The sequence below is a fragment of the Dreissena polymorpha genome, chromosome 7 (assembly GCF_020536995.1).
Source record: "Dreissena polymorpha isolate Duluth1 chromosome 7, UMN_Dpol_1.0, whole genome shotgun sequence".
NCBI classification, from domain to species: Eukaryota; Metazoa; Mollusca; class Bivalvia; order Myida; family Dreissenidae; genus Dreissena; species Dreissena polymorpha.
Genome location: NC_068361.1, coordinates 75,983,042 through 76,005,099, shown reverse-complemented (window position 1 = coordinate 76,005,099; position 22,058 = coordinate 75,983,042). Strand labels below are relative to the sequence as shown.

Sequence of the window (22,058 nt, the reverse complement as noted above, 5' to 3'; positions counted from 1 at the left end):
ACATGCATTTCGCCCAATTTTGACACCTTACGCACATGCATTTCGCCCAGTTTTGACACCTTACGCACATGCATTTCGCCCAGTTTTGACACCTTACGTATATGCATTTCGCCCAGTTTTGACACTACGCACATGCATTTCGCCCAGTTTTGACACCTTACGCACATGCATTTCGCCCAGTTTTGACACCTTACGCACATGCATTTCGCCCAGTTTTGACACCTTACACACATGCATTTCGCCCAGTTTGACACTACGCACATGCATTTTGTCCAGTTTTGACACTTAACGCACATGCATTTCGCCCAGTTTTGACACTTTACGTACATGCATTTCGCCCAGTTTTGACACTACGCACATGCATTTCGCCCAGTTTTTACAGAAGCAGGTTCATTGTATATCATGTAAATTGAGCTCGAAATCAGTTTCGCACCGTATACACATGGGTTGTCTGTCAACAGACGGTGAAATACACACAACAATTATTTAAACAAACATTTTGTTATTAACGGAAACTGGAAATTACTGCCAAACAAATAAGGTGTTTGCTTTATCTTCTTATTTATATTGAATATGCGTTATATCACAGGTGGTTAACGTGTGGCTATGATACGGGCAAAAGCCCGCGAAGCGGGCGTTGACCGTTCATACATATGGGAATTTAGACATAAAATTACATAAGAATACCACATATGGATACGTCTCAAAAAAATTTGCCACGCGACATATATTTTCGCGATGCTATTTATGGCCTTGAACAAATCAAAAACACTTTGACATATGCTAAATCACATGTAAATACATACCTCAGGAAAAGTTATATCAATGACATCATAATTGTGTAGCGAATCGCACTAAATATTCTCGCATTATTTGTTTTTCTTCGCAACCGTTCCAGAATTAAGTCATTACTCAATTATCTCCCCTGAATGCTCTTCTTCAGTGAGTATAAGCCGAAGACTGGTTCACTACATATAGTTACAGTCTTTACCAAACACAATTTAAGTGAACATAACCCGTCTTTAATATATTGCCGAATCTTAGATTTCTGTCGAATTTATTTGCTTTGATCTTTTCGATATCTTATTGTTATTATTATCCTGACAAATCACAAACGCTTGTTAAAAAAGTATTTGTTTTAAACATTATAGTTGGCATCTCTATTCTTCCAGTATTCTCGCGGTATTTCAATAACGACACCCTACTGTTTATTTGTCAGAATATGTGACGCATTTTCATTCGCTCTCAGAAAGCATTCTATACATAGATGGTGACGTCACTTCGTTATTGTGAGTAAGACCGGTGTGTACACAAAGTCTCAGAAAGACGTTTTACGTGTGATTATGAGCAATATTCTGGTAAGTTGTCGTTGTTATCCACCAGAAACACATTTATTCACAAAATTTAAAGATATTCCGATCTAACTGTTTAGTCTTTTAGCTTTAATTTTTAACGTATTTACACCTCGTCTGCTCGCACTTTACCGATATCCCGAAAGGTTACATATCACTATAATTAGTTTAGGCCTAAAACCACAAAATCCGATACCGTTGGATTTTCGTACTACAATCTTACGTAAAAAATCTTCCAGATTCGAAATCAACAAACAAACAAGACATTTATAAATTGTCTGCATTATTGATCAAATTTTAAGATATTTGTTGGTTTTCCGTTTTTAGAAGCTGTTCTGCGAAGCCGAAGGCAAGAGCTGAGCATCATACAAGCCATTCTATCCAGCAAAACTGACAGTTTTGGTTTACAGAAATCAACAAAGGAGGGATTCCTGATCTATTAAATTTCCAAGCTATACACACAGTTATTATCTGTGGTGATCTTTATTGGTTCTGCTTGTTTACTTGGATGGAACATGTGTGAACTTTTATAGAACTTTGAAAAGTCTATATATGTCTATCTATAAACAAAAATCAGCTATTGTATAATAAGATCAGATGTGCAAACAATGTCAAAGGGTTGTTAAATTAACAATTTGAAGGCAATTATGCTGAAAAAAAAGGAAGTTCCCATGCAAATTTTGTCTGTATATCGACAAGTGTCTGCCGATAATTGTCAAACTAGTAATACAAAACTTACCACAAGTATGTAAAAGCACTAAGTACCTGTGATCATTTTTAGTAAGATAGTGTAATTCTAAACAGTAGCAAATAGCTTGTTTAGTAAATGCATAATGTAATTATTATGATTTCCGTTCTATTGTGTAATTAATAAATTGGTTGTTACTTGTTAATCCATGATAAATGTTTTATGGCTAGTACAAAACCAGCAATGTTAATTTTGTAAAAGGTAATACAATAACACCACTTAGTAATTTCATATACGTAAATATTCTTGAAATGTAGGTTGATGATTGTGTTTTAGTTTTACTTATTTTGTAACTATTATTTTATGTGCAAATAAATGATGTGAAGTGTTTTGTATCTCCACACAATACCACATACCTTTTTATATATGTACTGTGTTATGTGTTATTTGAATGTTTAAATAAAAAAAAATGGATGATATAACATGATGCATTCTAATATTTGCATTCATATTGTAACTATAGAGCTAAGTGTATGCAGTTTAGACTGTGATTTTAGAATTGCTACAAAATGGCTAGTTTTTTAGTGGCGACAAAATTTAAACTATTCAACAATAGTTTGCGAAAGAAAATTAGAAACCTGCAAGATACCTGTATTTATTAAATATTTTAATTGCGAATCAAGTATGTTGTTATGCTGTTACACTAATTATACATTGATAATAAATAAGAAGACAATTAGTGGTGTTAACGTTTCCCAACAGTAGAAATCATTCTTCTGATGAAGTCAGTGATATACAGACGAAAGCTCCAGGTATGGCTTTCAATACGTAGTGTGTGTTATTTGACAGTCTAAAAACTTATTGGATTAAACAAAAATCCTGTCAAATTTGTCAATCAAAATTGATTTGACACATCACATGATTTTGATTATGTTAAATCAGTGTACTGTATGCTAAATGCAACTGCTTTAGCAAGCTGTCAAGTTGAATTGAGACATTTGATGAAACAAACTGTTTCCTGAGTAGGAACAGTACTTAGTGTCTATATGACGTACCATGACGTCGAAAGTCTGCAAGACCTACTAAGTAGATCGAGAAATGTACTTCGACGTACAATTTTCACCGACCCTTGAGTGTTAGCCAATCAGAAGACACCTTACGTCTGTTGCTTTTAGAGATTTTTGACATTTATTATTATTATTTATACCGAATTATGCCACAATCGACCGCTTACTCATAGATATTGTGCGTATTTATGAAACATTATTATTATTATAATTTATACCAAATTATGCGACTATCGACCGCTAACTCATAGATATTGTGCGTATTTATTGACCTGGCGTGGCGGAATTAACCTCTGACTTATGCAAGTTATGGTTATCACAAAATACCACCAACGGGGAGTTTATAATACATTATTTATCCCATTAATGCTTGGTAACTGGTTACCGTTGGGAATTTCCAACACAGTAATGCGCTGGACGGTCGTGATACTCCGCCCCGCATGATCATTTCAGACACACAATATGCTGAACAATTTAAATTTTAAAAAGGTAACAATTGAATCTTCTTCAAATTTGTATATAATCTATTTCAATGCATTAAATACTTGAAACTTCTATGTGACGTTATTTTGCCATTCTGATATTTTTATTCATTTTGTCCTCAACTAAAGTTTTAAACATTTATTATGAATAAATCTGAAGGAAAAGCGGCTCAAGAGACTAGTGTTTTGATTGGCTGTTCAGAAAATGTGTACGTAGAAGTACAAACATGTATGTCGAAGTACAAATTGTACTTTGTCGTACAAATATATACTTTGAATTCCTGTGGCTAGAAAACAAAAAAATATATAAGATGCTAGATCTTCAAGCTTGGAACATGTAACTCGTTTTAAGATTGATTTTTTTGGATGCATTACTAAATTATTGCAACAATTATCATATTTTGAACACAATCATGTCCATATATTTATTAATAATACATGGTTATCAAAAAAACTTAAAAAGCTTTTGCTCGTAAATTAGGTAGCACCTATAATCATATTATTTATTAGTTAAACATCGCTTTGAATGAAAAATAATTAATTTATAACGAAAAATCAACTTCTTTGAAAAAATATACTTGATAGTGATCTTTTTTCAGAGAAGTTGATTTTTCGTTATAATTCGATTATTTTTCATCCAAAATGATGTTTTGACTAATTAATATCATAGCCACACGCTAACCACCTGCGCCTTATAAGTGTTCACAGCTATTTCAAGAAACGTGCATTGGGTTGGTACATTCTATGCATAGATGGTGACGTCACGACGATATTGTCAATAAGACCGGTGTGTACACAATGGGGTTGGTAAACAAGGTCACCGCTTTCTTAAATAATTGAACCACACGTGCGGTGTGCTTTGTTTGCGCATTTTCTGTGAAAGGAGCTAACGCCAGTAATATAAACGGTAGGAAAGTTGTTATTTTACAAATGATTTATGAAAACTATATAAATGCGTTATGCATTAGATGTGTATGTACAAGGAAAGAGTGAAATACGACTATGCAACATTGAATTCACTCAAAATGTTATTTTTATATAGAAATTAAGGTACATTTTATTGGAATAATTGACATTCCGATTTACTGCATTTTAGTGCAAAATAATTTTTATATCGTTTGTAAAATGAAAATTTTATTTTTGTTGTTGTATAATACTCATAACTGAGACACAAGCTCAAATATCGATCGTCGTTTTTAAATGGTTCTGTTAGTTAATTAATTGAATGACACTTGTCTGGAATCCGAAAATCTGTGTACAAGGTCTTTAAGTTTTGTGATACACAACAACATTTACACTTACCTAACATTGATTTAATGCATAGAGAAAAGCACTGATGTTGATATGAACAACACTGTCTCTACTCGGATAACCGCATCCAGTATCCGAATAAATCCGGATATCCGTATGCTGTTATAAGTAAATGACTACTACCAACACCATAACGCGGTGGGCAACAGCAATTTTAAAGGTGTTCAGATAAACGTCGAAATATACGATAATGAAGATAACGTGTTAATAAAAAGAGGTAATATCGTTCAATCACCTATTCGGATAATCTTTTACAATCCGGATACTTAACAAGTATTCGGATAACCGGATATTCGTTACCATCCCTAATATAAATGTTTCTGAATGACATTAAAACAACTGGTTTTTAACTGTTTACTTAATCCACAGACCGATATGATCAGATATCTTTTTCCGCGCGTCCACAAGTCCCGGTGGGTCAGTCATTTTGGGAGGCATCATATCGGCACAATGGGCAGTGCCTGAAAAGAGAAGATACATGGTCGTTGCATTTGCTGCATGTGTTTTATTACGTTTAATTAGACCGTGCATGTGAATGAAGAGTGATGATGAGTGTTTTGGTATATGCTTTGAAATATCAACATATGTATCGAGCGTTCAATGCCTTTGATCTCAGTTCTGAGTATTGCTTCTTTTAAGTATTGCTGGTATTTCAAAGCAATGTTTAAGGAAATGGTCTTATGTAGGACATTGGACTTGTGTAGGAATTGGTCTTGTGTAGAGAATGGAATTGTGCAGGGAACTATTAATTTGTAGAGATAAGTCAGGTGGTGGGTATTGGTATTGTGTAGAGAATTAGTTTAATGTAGAGATATTGTGTGTGTAGGGCATTGGTATTGTGTAGGGCATTGGTCTTATGCGGAGAGTTGGCCTTATGTTGGGAATCCGTTTTTTGTAGGAAATCGGTCTTGTGTAGAGAATCTTGCAAGATAGAAGAGCACTTGTCTTGTGTAGAGAATTTGTATTGTATATAATATTGGTCTTGCCATTTTGTAGAGAAGCGGTCTTGTGTACAGATTTTGTCTTGAGAATTGGAAAGTATGTAGAGAATTGGTCTTATGTGCATAATTGGTAATGGTAGAGAATTGACCTTGTGAAGAGAATCGGTCTTGTGCAGAGCATTGGTCTTGTGTAGAGAATTGGTCTTGTGTAGAGAATTGGTCTTGTGTAGAGAATTGGTCTTGTGTAGAGAGTTGCTCTTGTGTAAATTATTGGGATTGTGAAAGGAATCGGTGTGTAGAGATTCGGGTTTGTGTAGGGAATCGGTCTTGTGTAGAGAATTGGCATTGTGTAGGGAATCGGTGTGTAGAGATTCGGTTTTGTGTAGGGAATCGGTCTTGTGTAGAGAATTGGCATTGTGTAAGGAATCGGTGTGTAGAGATTCGGGTTTGTGTAGGGAATCGGTCTTGTGTAGAGAATTGGCATTGTGTAGGGAATCGGTGTGTAGAGATTCGGTTTTGTGTAGGAAATCGGTCTTGTGTAGAGAATCTTGCAAGATAGAAGAGCACTTGTCTTGTGTAGAGAATTTGTATTGTATATAATATTGGTCTTGCCATTTTGTAGAGAAGCGGTCTTGTGTACAGATTTTGTCTTGAGAATTGGAAAGTATGTAGAGAATTGGTCTTATGTGCATAATTGGTAATGGTAGAGAATTGACCTTGTGAAGAGAATCGGTCTTGTGCAGAGCATTGGTCTTGTGTAGAGAATTGGTCTTGTGTAGAGAATTGGTCTTGTGTAGAGAATTGGTCTTGTGTAGAGAGTTGCTCTTGTGTAAATTATTGGGATTGTGAAAGGAATCGGTGTGTAGAGATTCGGGTTTGTGTAGGGAATCGGTCTTGTGTAGAGAATTGGCATTGTGTAGGGAATCGGTGTGTAGAGATTCGGTTTTGTGTAGGGAATCGGTCTTGTGTAGAGAATTGGCATTGTGTAAGGAATCGGTGTGTAGAGATTCGGGTTTGTGTAGGGAATCGGTCTTGTGTAGAGAATTGGCATTGTGTAGGGAATCGGTGTGTAGAGATTCGGTTTTGTGTAAGGAATAGGTCTTGTGTAGAGAATTGGCACTGTGTAGGGAATCGGTGTGTAGAGATTCGGTTTTGTGTAGAGAATTGGTCTTATGTAGAGCATTGGTCTTCTCTAGAAAACTGGTTCTGTGTAGAGTATCGGTCTTGTGTCGATAATTGGCATTGTGTAGGGAATCTGTGTGTAGAGAATCGGAAAATTGGTCTTATGTAGAGAATTGGTCTTGTAGAGAATTGGTCTTGTGTAGAGGATGGGTCTTATGTAGAGAATTGGTCTTATGTAGAGAATTGGTCTTGTAGAGAATTGGTCTTGTGTAGAGGATTGGTCTTGTGTAGAGAATTGGTCTTATGTAGAGAATTGGTCTTATGTAGAGAATTGGTCTTGTGTAGAGAATTGGTCTTATGTAGAGAATTGGTCTTATGTAGAGAATTGGTCTTGTGTAGAGAATTGGTCTTGTGTAGAGGATTGGTCTTGTGTAGAAAATCGGTCTTGTGTAGGGAATTGGTCTTGTGTAGAGAATTGGTCTTATGTAGAGAATTGGTCTTGTGTAGAGAATTGGTCTTATGTAGAGAATTGGTCTTATGTAGAGAATTGGTCTTATGTAGAGAATTGGTCTTGTAGAGAATTGGTCTTATGTAGAGAATTGGTCTTGTGTGGAGGATTGGTCTTATTTAGAGAATTGGCTTTGTGTAGAAAATCGGTCTTGTGTAGGGAATTGGTCTTGTGTAGAGAATTGGTCTTGTGTAGAGAATTGGTCTTGTGTAGAGAGTTGCTCTTGTGTAAATTATTGGGATTGTGTAAGGAATCGGTGTGTAGAGATTCGGGTTTGTGTAGGGAATCGGTCTTGTGTAGAGAATTGGCATTGTGTAGGGAATCGGTGTGTAGAGATTCGGTTTTGTGTAGGGAATCGGTCTTGTGTAGAGAATTGGCATTGTGTAAGGAATCGGTGTGTAGAGATTCGGGTTTGTGTAGGGAATCGGTCTTGTGTAGAGAATTGGCATTGTGTAGGGAATCGGTGTGTAGAGATTCGGTTTTGTGTAGGGAATCGGTCTTGTGTAGAGCATTGGCATTGTGTAGGGAATCGGTGTGTAGAGATTCGGTTTTGTGTAGAGCATTGGTCTTATGTAGAGCATTGGTCTTCTCTAGAAAATAGGTTCTGTGTAGAGTATCGGTCTTGTGTCGATAATTGGCATTGTGTAGGGAATCTGTGTGTAGAGAATCGGAGAATTGGTCTTATGTAGAGAATTGGTCTTGTAGAGAATTGGTCTTGTGTAGAGGATTGGTCTTATGTAGAGAATTGGTCTTATGTAGAGAATTGGTCTTGTAGAGAATTGGTCTTGTGTAGAGGATTGGTCTTGTGTAGAGAATTGGTCTTATGTAGAGAATTGGTCTTGTAGAGAATTGGTCTTGTGTAGAGGATTGGTCTTGTGTAGAGAATTGGTCTTATGTAGAGAATTGGTCTTGTAGAGAATTGGTCTTGTGTAGAGGATTGGTCTTGTGTAGAGAATTGGTCTTATGTAGAGAATTGGTCTTATGTAGAGAATTGGTCTTATGTAGAGAATTGGTCTTATGTAGAGAATTGGTCTTATGTAGAGAATTGGTCTTGTGTGGAGGATTGGTCTTATTTAGAGAATTGGTCTTATGTAGAGAATTGGTCTTGTAGAGAATTGGTCTTGTAGAGAATTGGTCTTGTAGAGAATTGGTCTTGTAGAGAATTGGTCTTGTAGAGAATTGGTCTTGTAGAGAATTGGTCTTGTAGAGAATTGGTCTTGTGTAGAGGATTGGTCTTATGTAGAGAATTGGTCTTATGTAGAGAATTGGTCTTGTAGAGAATTGGTCTTGTGTAGAGGATTGGTCTTGTGTAGAGAATTGGTCTTATGTAGAGAATTGGTCTTGTAGAGAATTGGTCTTGTGTAGAGGATTGGTCTTGTGTAGAGAATTGGTCTTATGTAGAGAATTGGTCTTATGTAGAGAATTGGTCTTATGTAGAGAATTGGTCTTATGTAGAGAATTGGTCTTATGTAGAGAATTGGTCTTGTGTGGAGGATTGGTCTTATTTAGAGAATTGGCTTTGTGTAGAAAATTGGTCTTGTGTAGGGAATTGGTCTTGTGTAGAGAATTTGTCTTATGTTGAGAATTGGTCTTGTGTAGAGCATTGGTCGTGTGTAGAGAAATGGCCTTGTGTAAAGAAGCTTTTTGTTGTGAATCTGACTGTGTAGGAAATTGGTCTTATGTTGCGAATAAGTCTTGTATAGGGAAGTGTTGGTTTTTTGTAGAGAATTTGTCTTGTGTAGATAATTGGTCTTGTTTAGAGACTTGGTGGTGTGTAGACAATTGGTTTTGTGTAGAGCATTGGCATTGTGTCGGGAAAAGGACTTGCCTTAAACAAACGAGGAGCGTATACAGGTTTTACTGGGAGTTTCTCTATTTGTAATGTCTATGATGGTACATATCATTTACGTATTAACTATCCACCTTCAATGAGAATGCTCTCATGGTCGCCGTACGCGTTTGGCAGTGTGCCATTAGAGCTGACAACACGCCAGGGGTCAAGGGCACCATTCACAAACACCACGTTGGAGATCGGTAGCTCCAGTCCGCCGTAAAAACGGTTCGTCTCATCACACTTGTCTTGAACCTGACGAAAATAGAAAGTATTTGTGTAAACAAAGTGATATTATCACAAACTTGTGAATATATTTTATTTGTGATTTATAATCTTTTAATTCAATTACTCAGTTACTTTAATATAACTGCGTAAACCGTTCTACTGACGTGGGTGCATGAGTGAATTTGACATATCCAATCACTGTTCATTCGCATATTCAAGCATGTATAATGTTGCAAAATACAACCAATCATGCTTAGGCTTATTTGTACGTATAGTACATATATAAAGGTTAAATCCCGCTCATATAAAATAATTAAATGTATTGTAAAAAGGGCATCAGCTTCAACAAAACGAAAACCTATACTATTACGACTTAACAAATTGTTATACGATAACCGATATATATTTTATACAGTTTTTAATGCGTATTTTTGATAAGAATCCACAAGAAATGACTTCATTTTATCAAAATTGAAGGTTTACGTTTTAGGACAGTGTAAGTGGTTTCGGCCCTGTCAGATCAATGATGAGGATTGTTGGAAGCACATACCTGGGAACCTCCCCACGTGTGCCAGATGACGTTAGCACACTGGTCAGACGTGAAACTGGGAAGTAAGTAAAATGTATGAAATGAAGTGGACGGTGAATAGAACAAAATACTCTGACCAGTAAAATGTTAATTGGTTGTGTGTTTGGTGATGTTGTTCATGCACACACACATGTCATTAAACAACATCGGCGGCATGGGTTAAGAATACGCCAATTATGTAAAATAAGAACGTTTATTACGTGCTTCATAACGAAATGACATACCATTTTGTACGTGTGTTCATAGTAAATCTTAGCAAAACATGAACAAACTTACACTATTTTTTTTTAATTATTGTAATACTTAATATTAAATTTTAAATTATCTTTGTAACAGTCAAGTTTAGCGATTAGAGTACTAATAATGTGTCTTTGCGTATGTATATTTTGTTTTATCATGTATACAGTATTCAAACTAACAAAATATCACAATCGTGAAAGGAAGTAACTAAATGCTCTTACTTCCATGGGAATGTCCAGAAGTTCCCAAAGGATTGCTTCATAGATTCCGAAGTTCGGGCCCAGCCAAATTCACCGCATCTCTGATACAAGCGTTGACGACCTTAAGACAAGACTCGAACACTTAAACGGAAGTGTTAATAAATTAATTTGTATACTTTGAAAATACCATTTATTGGTTTTTACTTAAAACTTAACAGTCGTTGGAGTATTATTAAAAAGAAAAATATGCTAATTAAAAACAACAACAAAAAACTACAACTAACAATGTCATGCATGAAATACCCCGCCTTGCGCTGTGTCAGAGAGCGCCAAGGGCAACAATTCTAACCATATCAAAGCAAAAATTATGGCTTTTGTGCAGTGCATTTTCCACCAAGGAGATCGTTTTAAATACAAAGTTTTCAGTTGCTGTTCTTTGTTAGTTTCTTTAAGACATGCCCGGCCAAAAACGTTGGACAGCCAGACGGATAACCTTAAACCATTACACATTTGTTAATCGAGGGTATACATATGCCTGCAACGAAACTTGGACATTAAGTATAATAAGAAAATGCGCTAACAACTCTGCAATTCAGACTGTTTGTGACCGTTATGTAAATTAGGCGTGAATTTTGCTAAATAACGATGCAAAGCATCTGCCACATTTTTAATCGCATGTTTTCTTTCATGTGTTGCTAATATATTTTAAAGCATGGAAGTAAAGTGGTTCTGTTTTCTCAATGGCCCTTCTAAATATATCGCAAACATGTTGTGTAATTGGCAATTATTGGTATAAAGTGTGAATCGGGAAATGTGGGTTGAATAACGTTAAGCGCTTTTCTGACCTCCTTTTGCTGATTCACTGCCCCAATTAGTCTGGTTAAGTGACGTTATCAGCTTGGTGTACTGAACGTTGGTGCACTCTTGACCGATACTGTCAAGAACCATGGAATTGACAGCCGCGTATCTATGCACGCTGTCCCCACGTGACTCGTCTCTCATGACGTCACACACTTGCTCGATGGTGACGTTGTTGTTCTTTAAGCCCTTTATGTACACAATACTGTTTATTAATGACTATACACAAGCAAACGGTGTGTATGTTTTTAATGGCTTATGATGCCACGTCAGTGTTAAGCAAAACATGTTTGTAAAACACGTATGCTTCCCCCACTTCCTCCCCCCAAACAAACTTGCGTGACTTTAAATCAGGTCGGTCCCCCATCCCTAGCTCGCACCATAATATATCCAATAATAAGGACATACAGTGGCCCAATTTCCTAAATTGTTGTATAATGATCAAAAGTGTGCTTAAATGGTTATTAATTTTGAATATTTAGGGTATTGAAACCGACCACTGTTTCTACATAATTTTATGCTACATGCCCCAGAGACGTCACCTTTGACCTGTTGAACTCAAAATCGATATGCGTCTTCCTGTCATCTCAAGTAACAGGGGCGATCAACACGTTTGCGGAAAGGTTCTCATTCCGTTATTAAACAACGTATCATGATTACATTTGAAAACTTATATGGCGCATTATATATTCTTTTTAGATACTATAAGACATAACTATATATACCTTCGTTAATTAATCATAGTCACCAGAGCAACATTTTCTCGGTATATTCGGCAAAAATCGTCAATTTATTTCTTTAATTCGCTTATTATTAATGGCGTCTGGTTCACCCGCTCTACCTTAACTAATTAAACCAATTAAATGTGGCCAATTAAAGCATGATTTCGGTGACGTTATTCACACATTATGACTAAATTTATGCAATTCAAACAATGTTTCAGGTAAACGAGAGCGAAACTGAACGCCGACAAAAGACTTCCAAAAAAAGAACTATTGCATGCATTGTACGTGATTAAAGATTAAGTGCGCTAATAACAACGAGAATCGCACGGTAGCCGGAGGTTTCAAGAAATCGGTGAAAAAAACACGAAAGCAATTCCAAATTATTTATTTTCCTAACGCCTCTATAACGCTCAAAATCAACAAAAATTTCGTAAAGTATTTCGTAAAATAAAGTTAACACCTAAACAATCAGCGTTCCTTATAGCTATAGCCACAATTTCAACGCTAGATGTGGTATGATTACATAGATTTTTGTAGATACAAAATGCTCGTTATTATTTATTTGAATTAATTTCATTTTAATTTGCCGCGAATATATCTATTCATACGACACACGAACACTACAATGGTATCATGTTAGTGTTCATGTGTCGTATGAATAGATATCGTTGCGGGATATTAAAATGGAAATAAATATGTAAAACAATAAAAAAGAGCATTTTGTATCTACAAACATCTATTTTACCAGACCACATCTGGCGGTGAAATTTCGGCAATTGCCATAAGGAACACTGATTTTTAATTGTTTAACTTTATTTTACGGAATATTGTACGAAATGTTCGTTGAATTTGAGTAGTATTGGGGCTTTAAAAGCTTGTTACACGTTTTGTGAAAGATTCACCAAGTATTTACGAAATATAAACTCAAGCTTTTTTTTGAAATTTACAAAAACCGAAGTCATTTTGATACCGATCGTCAGGTAGGTAATGTACCAATTAAAAATGTAAGTGTTCGATTCAAAATTAAATAAGTAAATCATGCTCAATAATTATAAGTCGAAAATGAAAGAAGTGAAAACATCAGTTTTGTAGCTGTATATCATGAAGCAAATGTACCTGTTAATTAGCGGGCTTTTCTCGTTTATTAGTTCATATACCTGTATTAGTTCTGTTTCTGGGAGAAATCTTACAATTATTTCATTAACAGCAAACAAATGCGTCCGTGATATTGTTATCACCCCTCGTAACATTCAAACCAATTTAAATGATCGTAGATGGAAACGTTCTTGAGATATCGCGCAGAAACGAAATGGTCGTCGGTCCGACCATGCAACGTACCTACCAACCAACCACAGACCGATCCGATCGACCGATCGACGGACAGATGGAAAGAAATTTATGCCTCTTCAAACAGGGTATAATAATTACCATGAATTAGTTCCATTTTCATTGAAAAGGTTGCGTTCATGCTTGTTTTAATAACAACAACTTCCAAGCAGAGATAGCATAGCTCGTATCTACAGTTTACCCTCATAGGAAGGTAACACTGCAAAGAGTTTGTAAGCGGTGTTGGTCATTCACCTTCCTTATATACTTGGTTCGACCTTGCCTATCTAAGGCGCCCGTTTCAGCATTTGTACGTAACAAGGTTTTATTGTTTCCTTGGATATATTTTGAGATGCATTTACAATACAATTGTTCGGGTATTTTTGTTTAGAGGAGTTTCTACTATATAAGTTATTAATACTGTTTATACGAATTTATATAAAGCACAATAGTGTGAATACATTCGATGTATAATCGTTTACAAGTTTGTTTAGCAAAATTCGTTTTCTATATAAGTCTGTTAATTTAGCAGTTAGTTCATGTCATTGTTTTTTGTCCTTCGTATTGCGTTCAATGAAATCATACCGCGAAATCGAAACATATGTCAAATTATGCAAGAGTATTATATTGCCATCAAGACAGTGTTTAAATTAGAAAAACAAACATAAACAATGTGGAATCATGTAATACATTGACATCTTACTAGAAACTGAAGGTCTAGGCCGTTGAACTGTACGACACGAGCGAAGTTCTCAGCGAGGTTGTAAAAGAACACAGTCAGGTCCAGTATCGCATCGTGGTTTATCTTGTCACACAGTCTGAAACGCAAAAACATAGAGCAATGATCACTGTAATGCATTGTTGCTGGTTTTATTTAAAGCATTAACAAGACCTATGCGTGTGGACGTACTAATACCGGTTTAAACATGAAAGGTTTGCAATAATTTTCCAGAAAACACATGGCTTAAGTTCTGTTGCATTAAGCAGTCGCCCTTTGAACATATTATTTGCTTAGTAGCTATACATCAGTAAATGTATATTTGCTTAAAAAGGCCTGTTCTGTGAAAATGCCATCATGCAAATCAACAACAACATCACGCCCGACATTATCTTGGTTTGTGCCAAGCTTACTGTCTACGTACGGGACATGTACAAGGCTAAAACTGCGTTCGTAATTTGTTTGCATGTTTGATGTAAATGTTGTTTATGCTGTGTTATATGTATTTTGAAAAGGATTACTTGCCATTATTAAATTAACTCCTAAGGCTTTTAAAAGTTTCTTAGTTTTGTTGCATTTTTTTCAGTATCTTCATTGATCGTTTTCTCACATTTTTCAATGGAAAAATAACATAAATGGCAAGGACAGCATACATGCTGATCATTTGAAAAAGTTCAAATCGGCCAAAATCTACATGTATATGAAACTATAGTACACACCTGAATATTTTCTGCATGATGATCCTCTTGTCCGGCTGCCCCCACCACTCGTACATCGTAGACGTGGCATTCTTGATGGCGATGGGACACGCTGGGTTCACACTGGCCAGAGTATTCGTCACTGCTACGTAGTACTCTACCGATACACACTGACCATCATTATGTGTTGAGAGCCACGTTGTGGGAAAACTGGGCTTAACGCATGTACATGATGTGTCTTCCATGATTAGCCTTCAGGCCTTCAGGCTAATCTAGGAAGACACATCATGCACATGCATGGAAAACACAGACAAAAGAAAAACGCCAAGCAAGAAAAGAACAGACAGTACGCATCAAAATACAGAGAAAGACAGTCCTCCGAAAATTAACCTAAGCAAACAGATAACACGCCATATGAATTCAAAAATCGGATGAAAAAAATGCACACTGTGCGAACAATTAAAGAATGAATACCCGGTACACCAGGAAAACAGAGATCACTCTTACAATCTATTGTAAAGCCATCTAAACACTTATTCAATGCTGCTGACGAATATATTGTTTCAAATGTGAAAGACATGATCAATAAATTAAAAAAGCAAAGAAATGGAGATGTATAGGCATGGTATGCACGTTTTAACGGCCTCTGTCAGTTGAGAAAATTTAACGGGTAGTAGAGCAAAGAGTATAAACGCTTCAATACTAGGTTTAAGATTTTTGCGTTTTAATGCTGGATACAAAAAGAGAACGAGTCTGATACTATCTAAAAACGCATGTCTGACAGACACGTGCAAGAAGATGAGATATGATGGAGTTAGCGACGAAGTTAAAGAACATGTATATAAATGGTGGACTGGACCACAAAGCTCTTGATCAACAGGTAACAAAGCTGATATTAAGAGAAAACGGATAGGCTACAAGACATATCTTAGACAACCTATTCATATTCTAGAAAAAAAAACAGTCGGAAATATACAAAGATTTCAAAACAAATTACCCATTCGTAAAGATAAGCCAGAGGCACTTCGAACGTTTAAAACCATTCTTCATTAAACCCAATGCGCACAAAAGACCGGAATACATGCTGTTGCCGCAGACACGTTGAATGCAGGCTCTTAAATACTCGAAGCAAAGAATATATGAAACAGCACAACAAACAAGAACATATGTATGATACATTTAGTGATCTGGCCGCGGCAGCTATGTGCGAAAAGCAGGATAACTCTGAATACTTTAAAAAATAATGTATTGAAAAAAATGTTATAGCTGCGGAGAAGCTAGCGTATGGATGCTGCAAGATGAGAACATACCAGAACCGTAAAAAGAGATACCATGGGAAAGGTATGAATATGTCAACATTGATGTTAAAGGATGTACGAAAAGAATACTGATGCTCATAAAAAAGAAAACCGCAGCTAAGGAGATGTTTACTTACTTCCGGTCACAATTGGAATCATTTACACAACACCAATTCAGTGCTAACTGGCAAATCAATCAGATTAATGTTTTGAAACAATGTCTAGCGGAGAATACATGCCTCGTTATCCATGATTATATGGAGAATTACAGGTGTATTGAAAAGGATGAACTGCAATCCGGATATTTTGGCCAAAAACGAAGTTAGCATCCATGTATCGGTTATATATCACCACGCGGTTGTTAAATATGAGCATTTAAACGAAAACGAGCTCGTGTCGGAGCTCATATTCTGCATCAGCCCAGACGGTACTCACGACCACTTCTTTGTTGCTAAAGTTTAGGAGGAAATAAAATCTCACCTCGATAGCATCGGCTATATACAAGAGCAAGACGTGCATGGGGAGGTCAACCTTAGTCTGTGGTGCGATGGGATACAAAGTGTTCCAGAGAAATTATTCTGAAAACAGCCATGCCAAGAGATCACAGGACGCGGCCGGGGTGTATTGAAACGTTAACTGGATCTTGCCGTGTTAAAGGGGAACATCATTCAAAATACTCAGGATGTTTGCTCATACACAGCGGAACACTTGCATGCACCGAAGAGCGGAATATACACCAGAAGAGTTTTCAAGTACATTCCCGACATTGATCGATCCAAAAATTACATATTCAGGGCTGTTGAGAACAACAGACAAGTTCACCAGTTGACTACTACTCAACCCGGAAGGATTTCAGTAAGGAACCAGTCATGTAACATCTGCGACAATTGTTTGGTTGTCTTATTTAAAGTTTATTATAACTAATAAATGTTAAACAATTCTAACTAACAGTTATAGTTAAAGGTCAACATTAGTTTTATCTATTTGTCTAAATCATTTATTGATTACATGTAATTCAATGAAAATATCCATATATTGACCTTATTGTAGTTGACAGATTGGTCGGCAAGTGCGACGCCAACGACGAATCCTGAGTATATGTTACATGTATACTATTTTATAATGTATATGTTAACGTAGGGGAAAGTCCATGCCAAAACATTATCATGACTGGCAGCATTCGTGACCTTGACATTTGAGTCCCTGAAGAAGCGGCGGTCGCGACAGAATTAGCAGACGATGGAATGGATGAGATGGAAAACACCGCAGACCTCATAACAGAAGGAGACACTGCGGCCGTCGTTGCGCCGGATGAAAATGATGATTACTTCTTGTTAAAGGTATTTCCGTATTCAAAATGTTAAAATAAAATAAAACCATCAATGGTGATTGGAAAAAAGTCTACACTTATTATCAGATAAGGCCAGTTTTGGTAATAGGTTTAAACAATTAACTGATAAAATTTAGATACATTACACAAAATAATGCAGCATCACTTTATTGAAAGGCGTAATGAACCTTCAATGTCTATTGAAGCTCTCATGTGCTGCATAAATTTATACAAATGTATCATTTTATATAATCTGGATTGTTTTTACCAGGTAACTCGTACTCCATACACATTGCGAGCAGAGGGTAGAGATGTCTGGGGTAATACTTTCCCGAAAGGAGCACGTGTTGTAGGAGGGTATAACTACAAATCGACGGAGTCCGCCTTTAAGATCGTTAAGAGGAGAAAAGCCCTTGTGTAGTCGGTGGCGGTTTGTTACATTTTGGACGCGAAAGACAAAAAACGGAAGTATGAGCGTAGACGAGAACCTCCACCAAAACATTCTGAACAGTTTGAACATTTTAGATGTTTGATGATAACAATAATTTTAAGACAAATCAGAACAGAAATTTGATTCATTAATGATAAGTATTTACGAGTTGTTCGTCAACGTTTCCAAAGCACTTTGAAGGTTATACCATACTATTTAACTACACTTATAACTACTAAGGTTTGTAATTAATAAATAACTTAATCCGATACCAACAATTGTCACCTTCAATTGACAATGTATATTCTTTTGTTGCGGGAGTTATTATTATACATGCGTGGTGAGTTGATATATATCTACTGTTTCTTGTGTTTATATTTGCAGATGTGAAATTTCAAATTATGGAACTGTCTAGAACTTTGTCGGTCCGTGTAATGTACATGTATTATTAAGTTGTGTGCATTATTACTATTATGTTATGTCACGTCTTTCTTATAATTATGTTGATGTTAATAAGCAACTAAATGCTGTATCAGTATGTAGCCTCGTGTAGTTCTTCACAGAACAGACATTCTTTTCATAACACTTACATGATACTTTTATTTGAAAATTGTTATATTAACTTTGTAAATTTGTACGTGACTAAAATACATGTAATAAAAATCATATGACGTTAAGATAAGTTGTTGTATTTCAGTGCGTCCAGACCACCGTTACTAATCAAGGCAGTGTAGATAATCAAGATAATAATATGATCTCACTACATAGTATTTGCCTCGCATAGTTGTTACAAATATTACACTTTCATTTATAAAATCCCTTAAATAACTTAAGACAAAATAGTCAATTTAAAAGTAATTGTAAATAGATAAAGGATGTTTCAGTTTAATCAGAAATCTTGTTGTCCTGCAACATGTCTCCAAAACAATATTTATCTCGTCGAAAAGATAAATCAATTCTGCGTGTTTTGATATGTAAACAGTAACATTCGAAAGAATAACAGCCACTTAACAACAAAAAGAATCAAGAGTCAACGGCTCAAAATACACCTTAACGTCAGCATTCATTTTCGGTATTTTTTGACGTTACGTTATTTGACGCCAGTACTGAGCGCGACGTCCTGAGCATTCCGCAGAGGTGATCAGGGACGACACTTTCCGCTTATACTTGCCTTTCGTGAAGAAGAGACTTCTTATAAACGAAAACAATCAATAAAAGCGGAAAGTGTCGTCCCTGATTAGCCTAAGCGGACTGCGTTAAGCCCAGCTTTCCCCGAATGAAGGTCATACTATTAAAATAGTATCACCGATACAGGATTTACAGTGCTTCTTTTGGAACGCATTTTAAATAACAGTTTTTTAGCCGTAATGACTGTGTTCGACATGATCTTCGCAAAACATAACTTCTTGTGCTAGTGTTCAATCGCTCTTTCATTGACATTTATGTCTTATGTTTTGTTTGTTAGCCGTAATGACTGTGTTCGACATGATCTTCGTAAAACATAACTACTTGTGCTAGTGTTCAATCGCTCTTATCTTGACATATATGTCTTATGTTTTGTCAAACTAAATACATGTTCTGTTATGTAACATTTTTCCTAACTATATGAACCCCGCTCTTAGAAAAAAGGGGCTAAATTCATTTGCGTAAAGTGTCATATCAGATTAGCTTGTTACATCTGTGCACAGGCTAATCAGGGACGACATTTTACGCACATGCGCTGCTCATGTTTTAGACAGATCAAGGTTGTTACAGACCCGTGAAATCCAATGTGGCAAAGATAGGAGCACTGGACGCCACGGCGCCATCCACGATATATGGGTAATGTGACCGCATCCACGCCGCAAGAGACCCTTAAAATGTCAAATTGATAGAATATACTAGCTCTGGGATAATGAGGCAAAATAAATATGCGTAAATAGTCGTCGCAGATTAAAATGTGCAGTCTGGGACGACACTTTCCGCGTTGATTTTATTATTCATTTAAAGCAAGTTTCTTTTTAGGGAAAATCCAGTTGTGGACTGCACTGGCTAATCTGGGACGAAACTTACGCACTTGCGGGTTGAGACTCGAATAATTAAAGTATTATTTAAAGATAATATTGCTTGATAATACATATTTCTACGTTAGAAAATGGCTAATGTACACGTCTGATGAAAATGAATAAAACTCCCGACAAATCATTGAGAGGGAATTATTGTTTTCATTTGCAAGTTGTTCAGGAAGGGCAAGTTAACTGTTGCGTATACATTACAGCACAATGCATAACACACAACAGTTACCATAACATATTAAAACTGGGTAAACATAAATTAAAAGCGTTTAATGAAGGCATATAAAGCGTACTGACATAACAATGTTTTTAAATCAAGGTACTTCAAACGCCGATGGTACTCGGGTTACTAGTAACAACCATTTGGGGTAATATGTAATATAAAAATGACAGTGTATGACTATAACTTTACAAGACCGAATTATATGGCGGTAATATATAATATAATAATGATGTTGAGTGAGTATAAATATACCAGAGTATCCGCCACCAAACACGATGACTTTGCTGTCTTGGATGGGGTGCTGGTACCACCGCTTTAAGTCCGCTATAAACTGGGCAGTGTCCGCTAGCGCATGGCGGGAACTCAGGAACCGCAGACTACTGGACGTGATATTGCTTAAAAAGGACAACATATGAAAGTCCTTCTGAGATTACCTGAGGTATTATGTTTGCGAAAGGCAAATAAAACTCCTGACGAAACATATTTGGTTAATGAATGGATACTCATCATAAGAAATCGGGAAAATTAGTAAGCGTTTGTAACGATTTTACTGAATAATTTGGAAACTATGTTGAGACCAAGAAATAGCTACTGTTCGCTAGTAAGCAGAAAAGACTGCGAGGCGAATGGCACCTGCTTCCAGAAGTCACAGATTCGATGCTCGGGAAAAAACAACAATTTTTGAAGCAACTTTCTTTCGTGCATTTATTATAAGTTATCACTGTTCAAATCAATACAGATGTGTTTGTCCCTTTGATATAAACCGTATGCACATTACACTACATGGAAAAGAAGAGTTGTTCGTTATGTTAAAAAAACAGGAGAAAAAACAGGAGAAGGTTAACATCAGCTGAATAGAAGTTTGGACCGTTTGAAAGTTTTACCACGCCTCATAACTGTTAATGCTCCTATTGGAAGTAACTCCCATCAACTCACTCAGTGGGGGTGCTCTCTCCGAAGAACCTGTGTTCCAGCAGCACCATGAAAGCCCCGTGCTCTCGTGCGTACTCATACCAAGCGCCTGTCACGAGCCAGACCGGGTTGGCCGCCGACTGGCCTCCCAGCATCAGGAATACGGGACCGCCGGCCCGGTACGTGACGTTGTTCATGAAGTAACGCTGATAAAGTTATCATTTTAGTTTCATTATGAAGTTGTTATAAGAAGACAAATTATATTGTTACAATAATAATACTAGCAACAACAACAACAACAACAACAGCAACAATTATAATAATAATAATAATAATAATTATTATTATTTTTATTATGATTATTATGAAAAATTATACCATTGTATTTGTACATTTTATGTCAATCTTTTTATATTACCTGTTTCCAATATTGGAAGTTGCTTCCATCAAAATGGTCCAGCGACTGAAATTCGTAAAACTGCTCAACCGGAAGTGGCAGTCCTGGAGGGCCGGGTATCGGTTCTACATCCCAACCACCAAAGCCGGGCTCAGAAACCACGAATCCTTGTGCACTAGCGAAAAAAAGTAGTGCCACTGCAGCAAATTCCGAATCGCGTACAGTCATTGTATACGCTTAGATCAGTTATTTGAATGAACACGTAGTTTAAATGAAGGCAATGATAATTGTAAGTGTTTCGATACGTAATGTTATAGATCATATCTCATATAGATATCTATTGATAACATTTAAATGACCTTGTAAGCTTCTTTGATAAGTCGCTACTGTATCAACACCTAGGTATATCACCAATCCGACTTATATATCAATGAGTTCCTTTATTTGATGTTTCAAAGGGGAATGTGGTGTGTGTTTTTGTGGGGGGTATCAAGAAATGACAATATGGCAAATTGCACGGAAAACGGCTA

At 36.4% G+C, this 22,058-nt stretch overlaps 1 protein-coding gene and 3 long non-coding RNA genes across 4 annotated transcripts in view; 3 read left to right on the top strand and 1 right to left on the bottom strand.

Moving 5' to 3' along the window:
* The window catches only part of LOC127838190 (uncharacterized), a 451,449-nt gene that overhangs the window by 146,031 nt on the left and 283,360 nt on the right, over nt 1-22,058 (top strand). The window lies entirely within an intron of this gene.
* On the top strand, nt 4,383-10,987 carry LOC127838192 (uncharacterized). Its single transcript, XR_008029710.1, has 3 exons — nt 4,383-4,496; nt 10,021-10,142; nt 10,599-10,987. It is a non-coding gene; the product is annotated as an uncharacterized LOC127838192 (long non-coding RNA).
* On the bottom strand, nt 4,887-21,827 carry LOC127838180 (putative serine protease K12H4.7). Its single transcript, XM_052365764.1, has 11 exons — nt 21,550-21,827; nt 21,156-21,337; nt 20,472-20,614; nt 19,700-19,795; nt 14,906-15,041; nt 14,172-14,286; nt 11,405-11,606; nt 10,581-10,680; nt 10,081-10,135; nt 9,395-9,557; nt 4,887-5,361 (listed from the first exon to the last, which is right to left on the bottom strand). Exons 1-11 carry the CDS (start codon nt 21,754-21,756, stop codon nt 5,255-5,257), a joined length of 1,506 nt encoding a protein of 501 aa, XP_052221724.1. The 5' UTR covers nt 21,757-21,827; the 3' UTR covers nt 4,887-5,254.
* LOC127838193 (uncharacterized) lies at nt 16,687-18,608 on the top strand. The gene is made up of 3 exons (XR_008029711.1): nt 16,687-17,037; nt 17,323-17,522; nt 17,784-18,608. It is a non-coding gene; the product is annotated as an uncharacterized LOC127838193 (long non-coding RNA).

Bases quoted from the DNA above. Each gene is read 5' to 3' on its own strand.
- LOC127838180 (XM_052365764.1), bottom strand. From the start codon at position 21,756: ATGACTGTACGCGATTCGGAATTTGCTGCAGTGGCACTACTTTTTTTC. The intron at 20,615-21,155 runs GTGAGTTGATGG...GTCCTTTTTAAG, and splicing joins GGAGAGAGCACCCCCACTGA to CAATATCACGTCCAGTAGTC. The intron at 5,362-9,394 runs GTGGATAGTTAA...TTCTCTTTTCAG, and splicing joins TGAGAGCATTCTCATTGAAG to GCACTGCCCATTGTGCCGAT.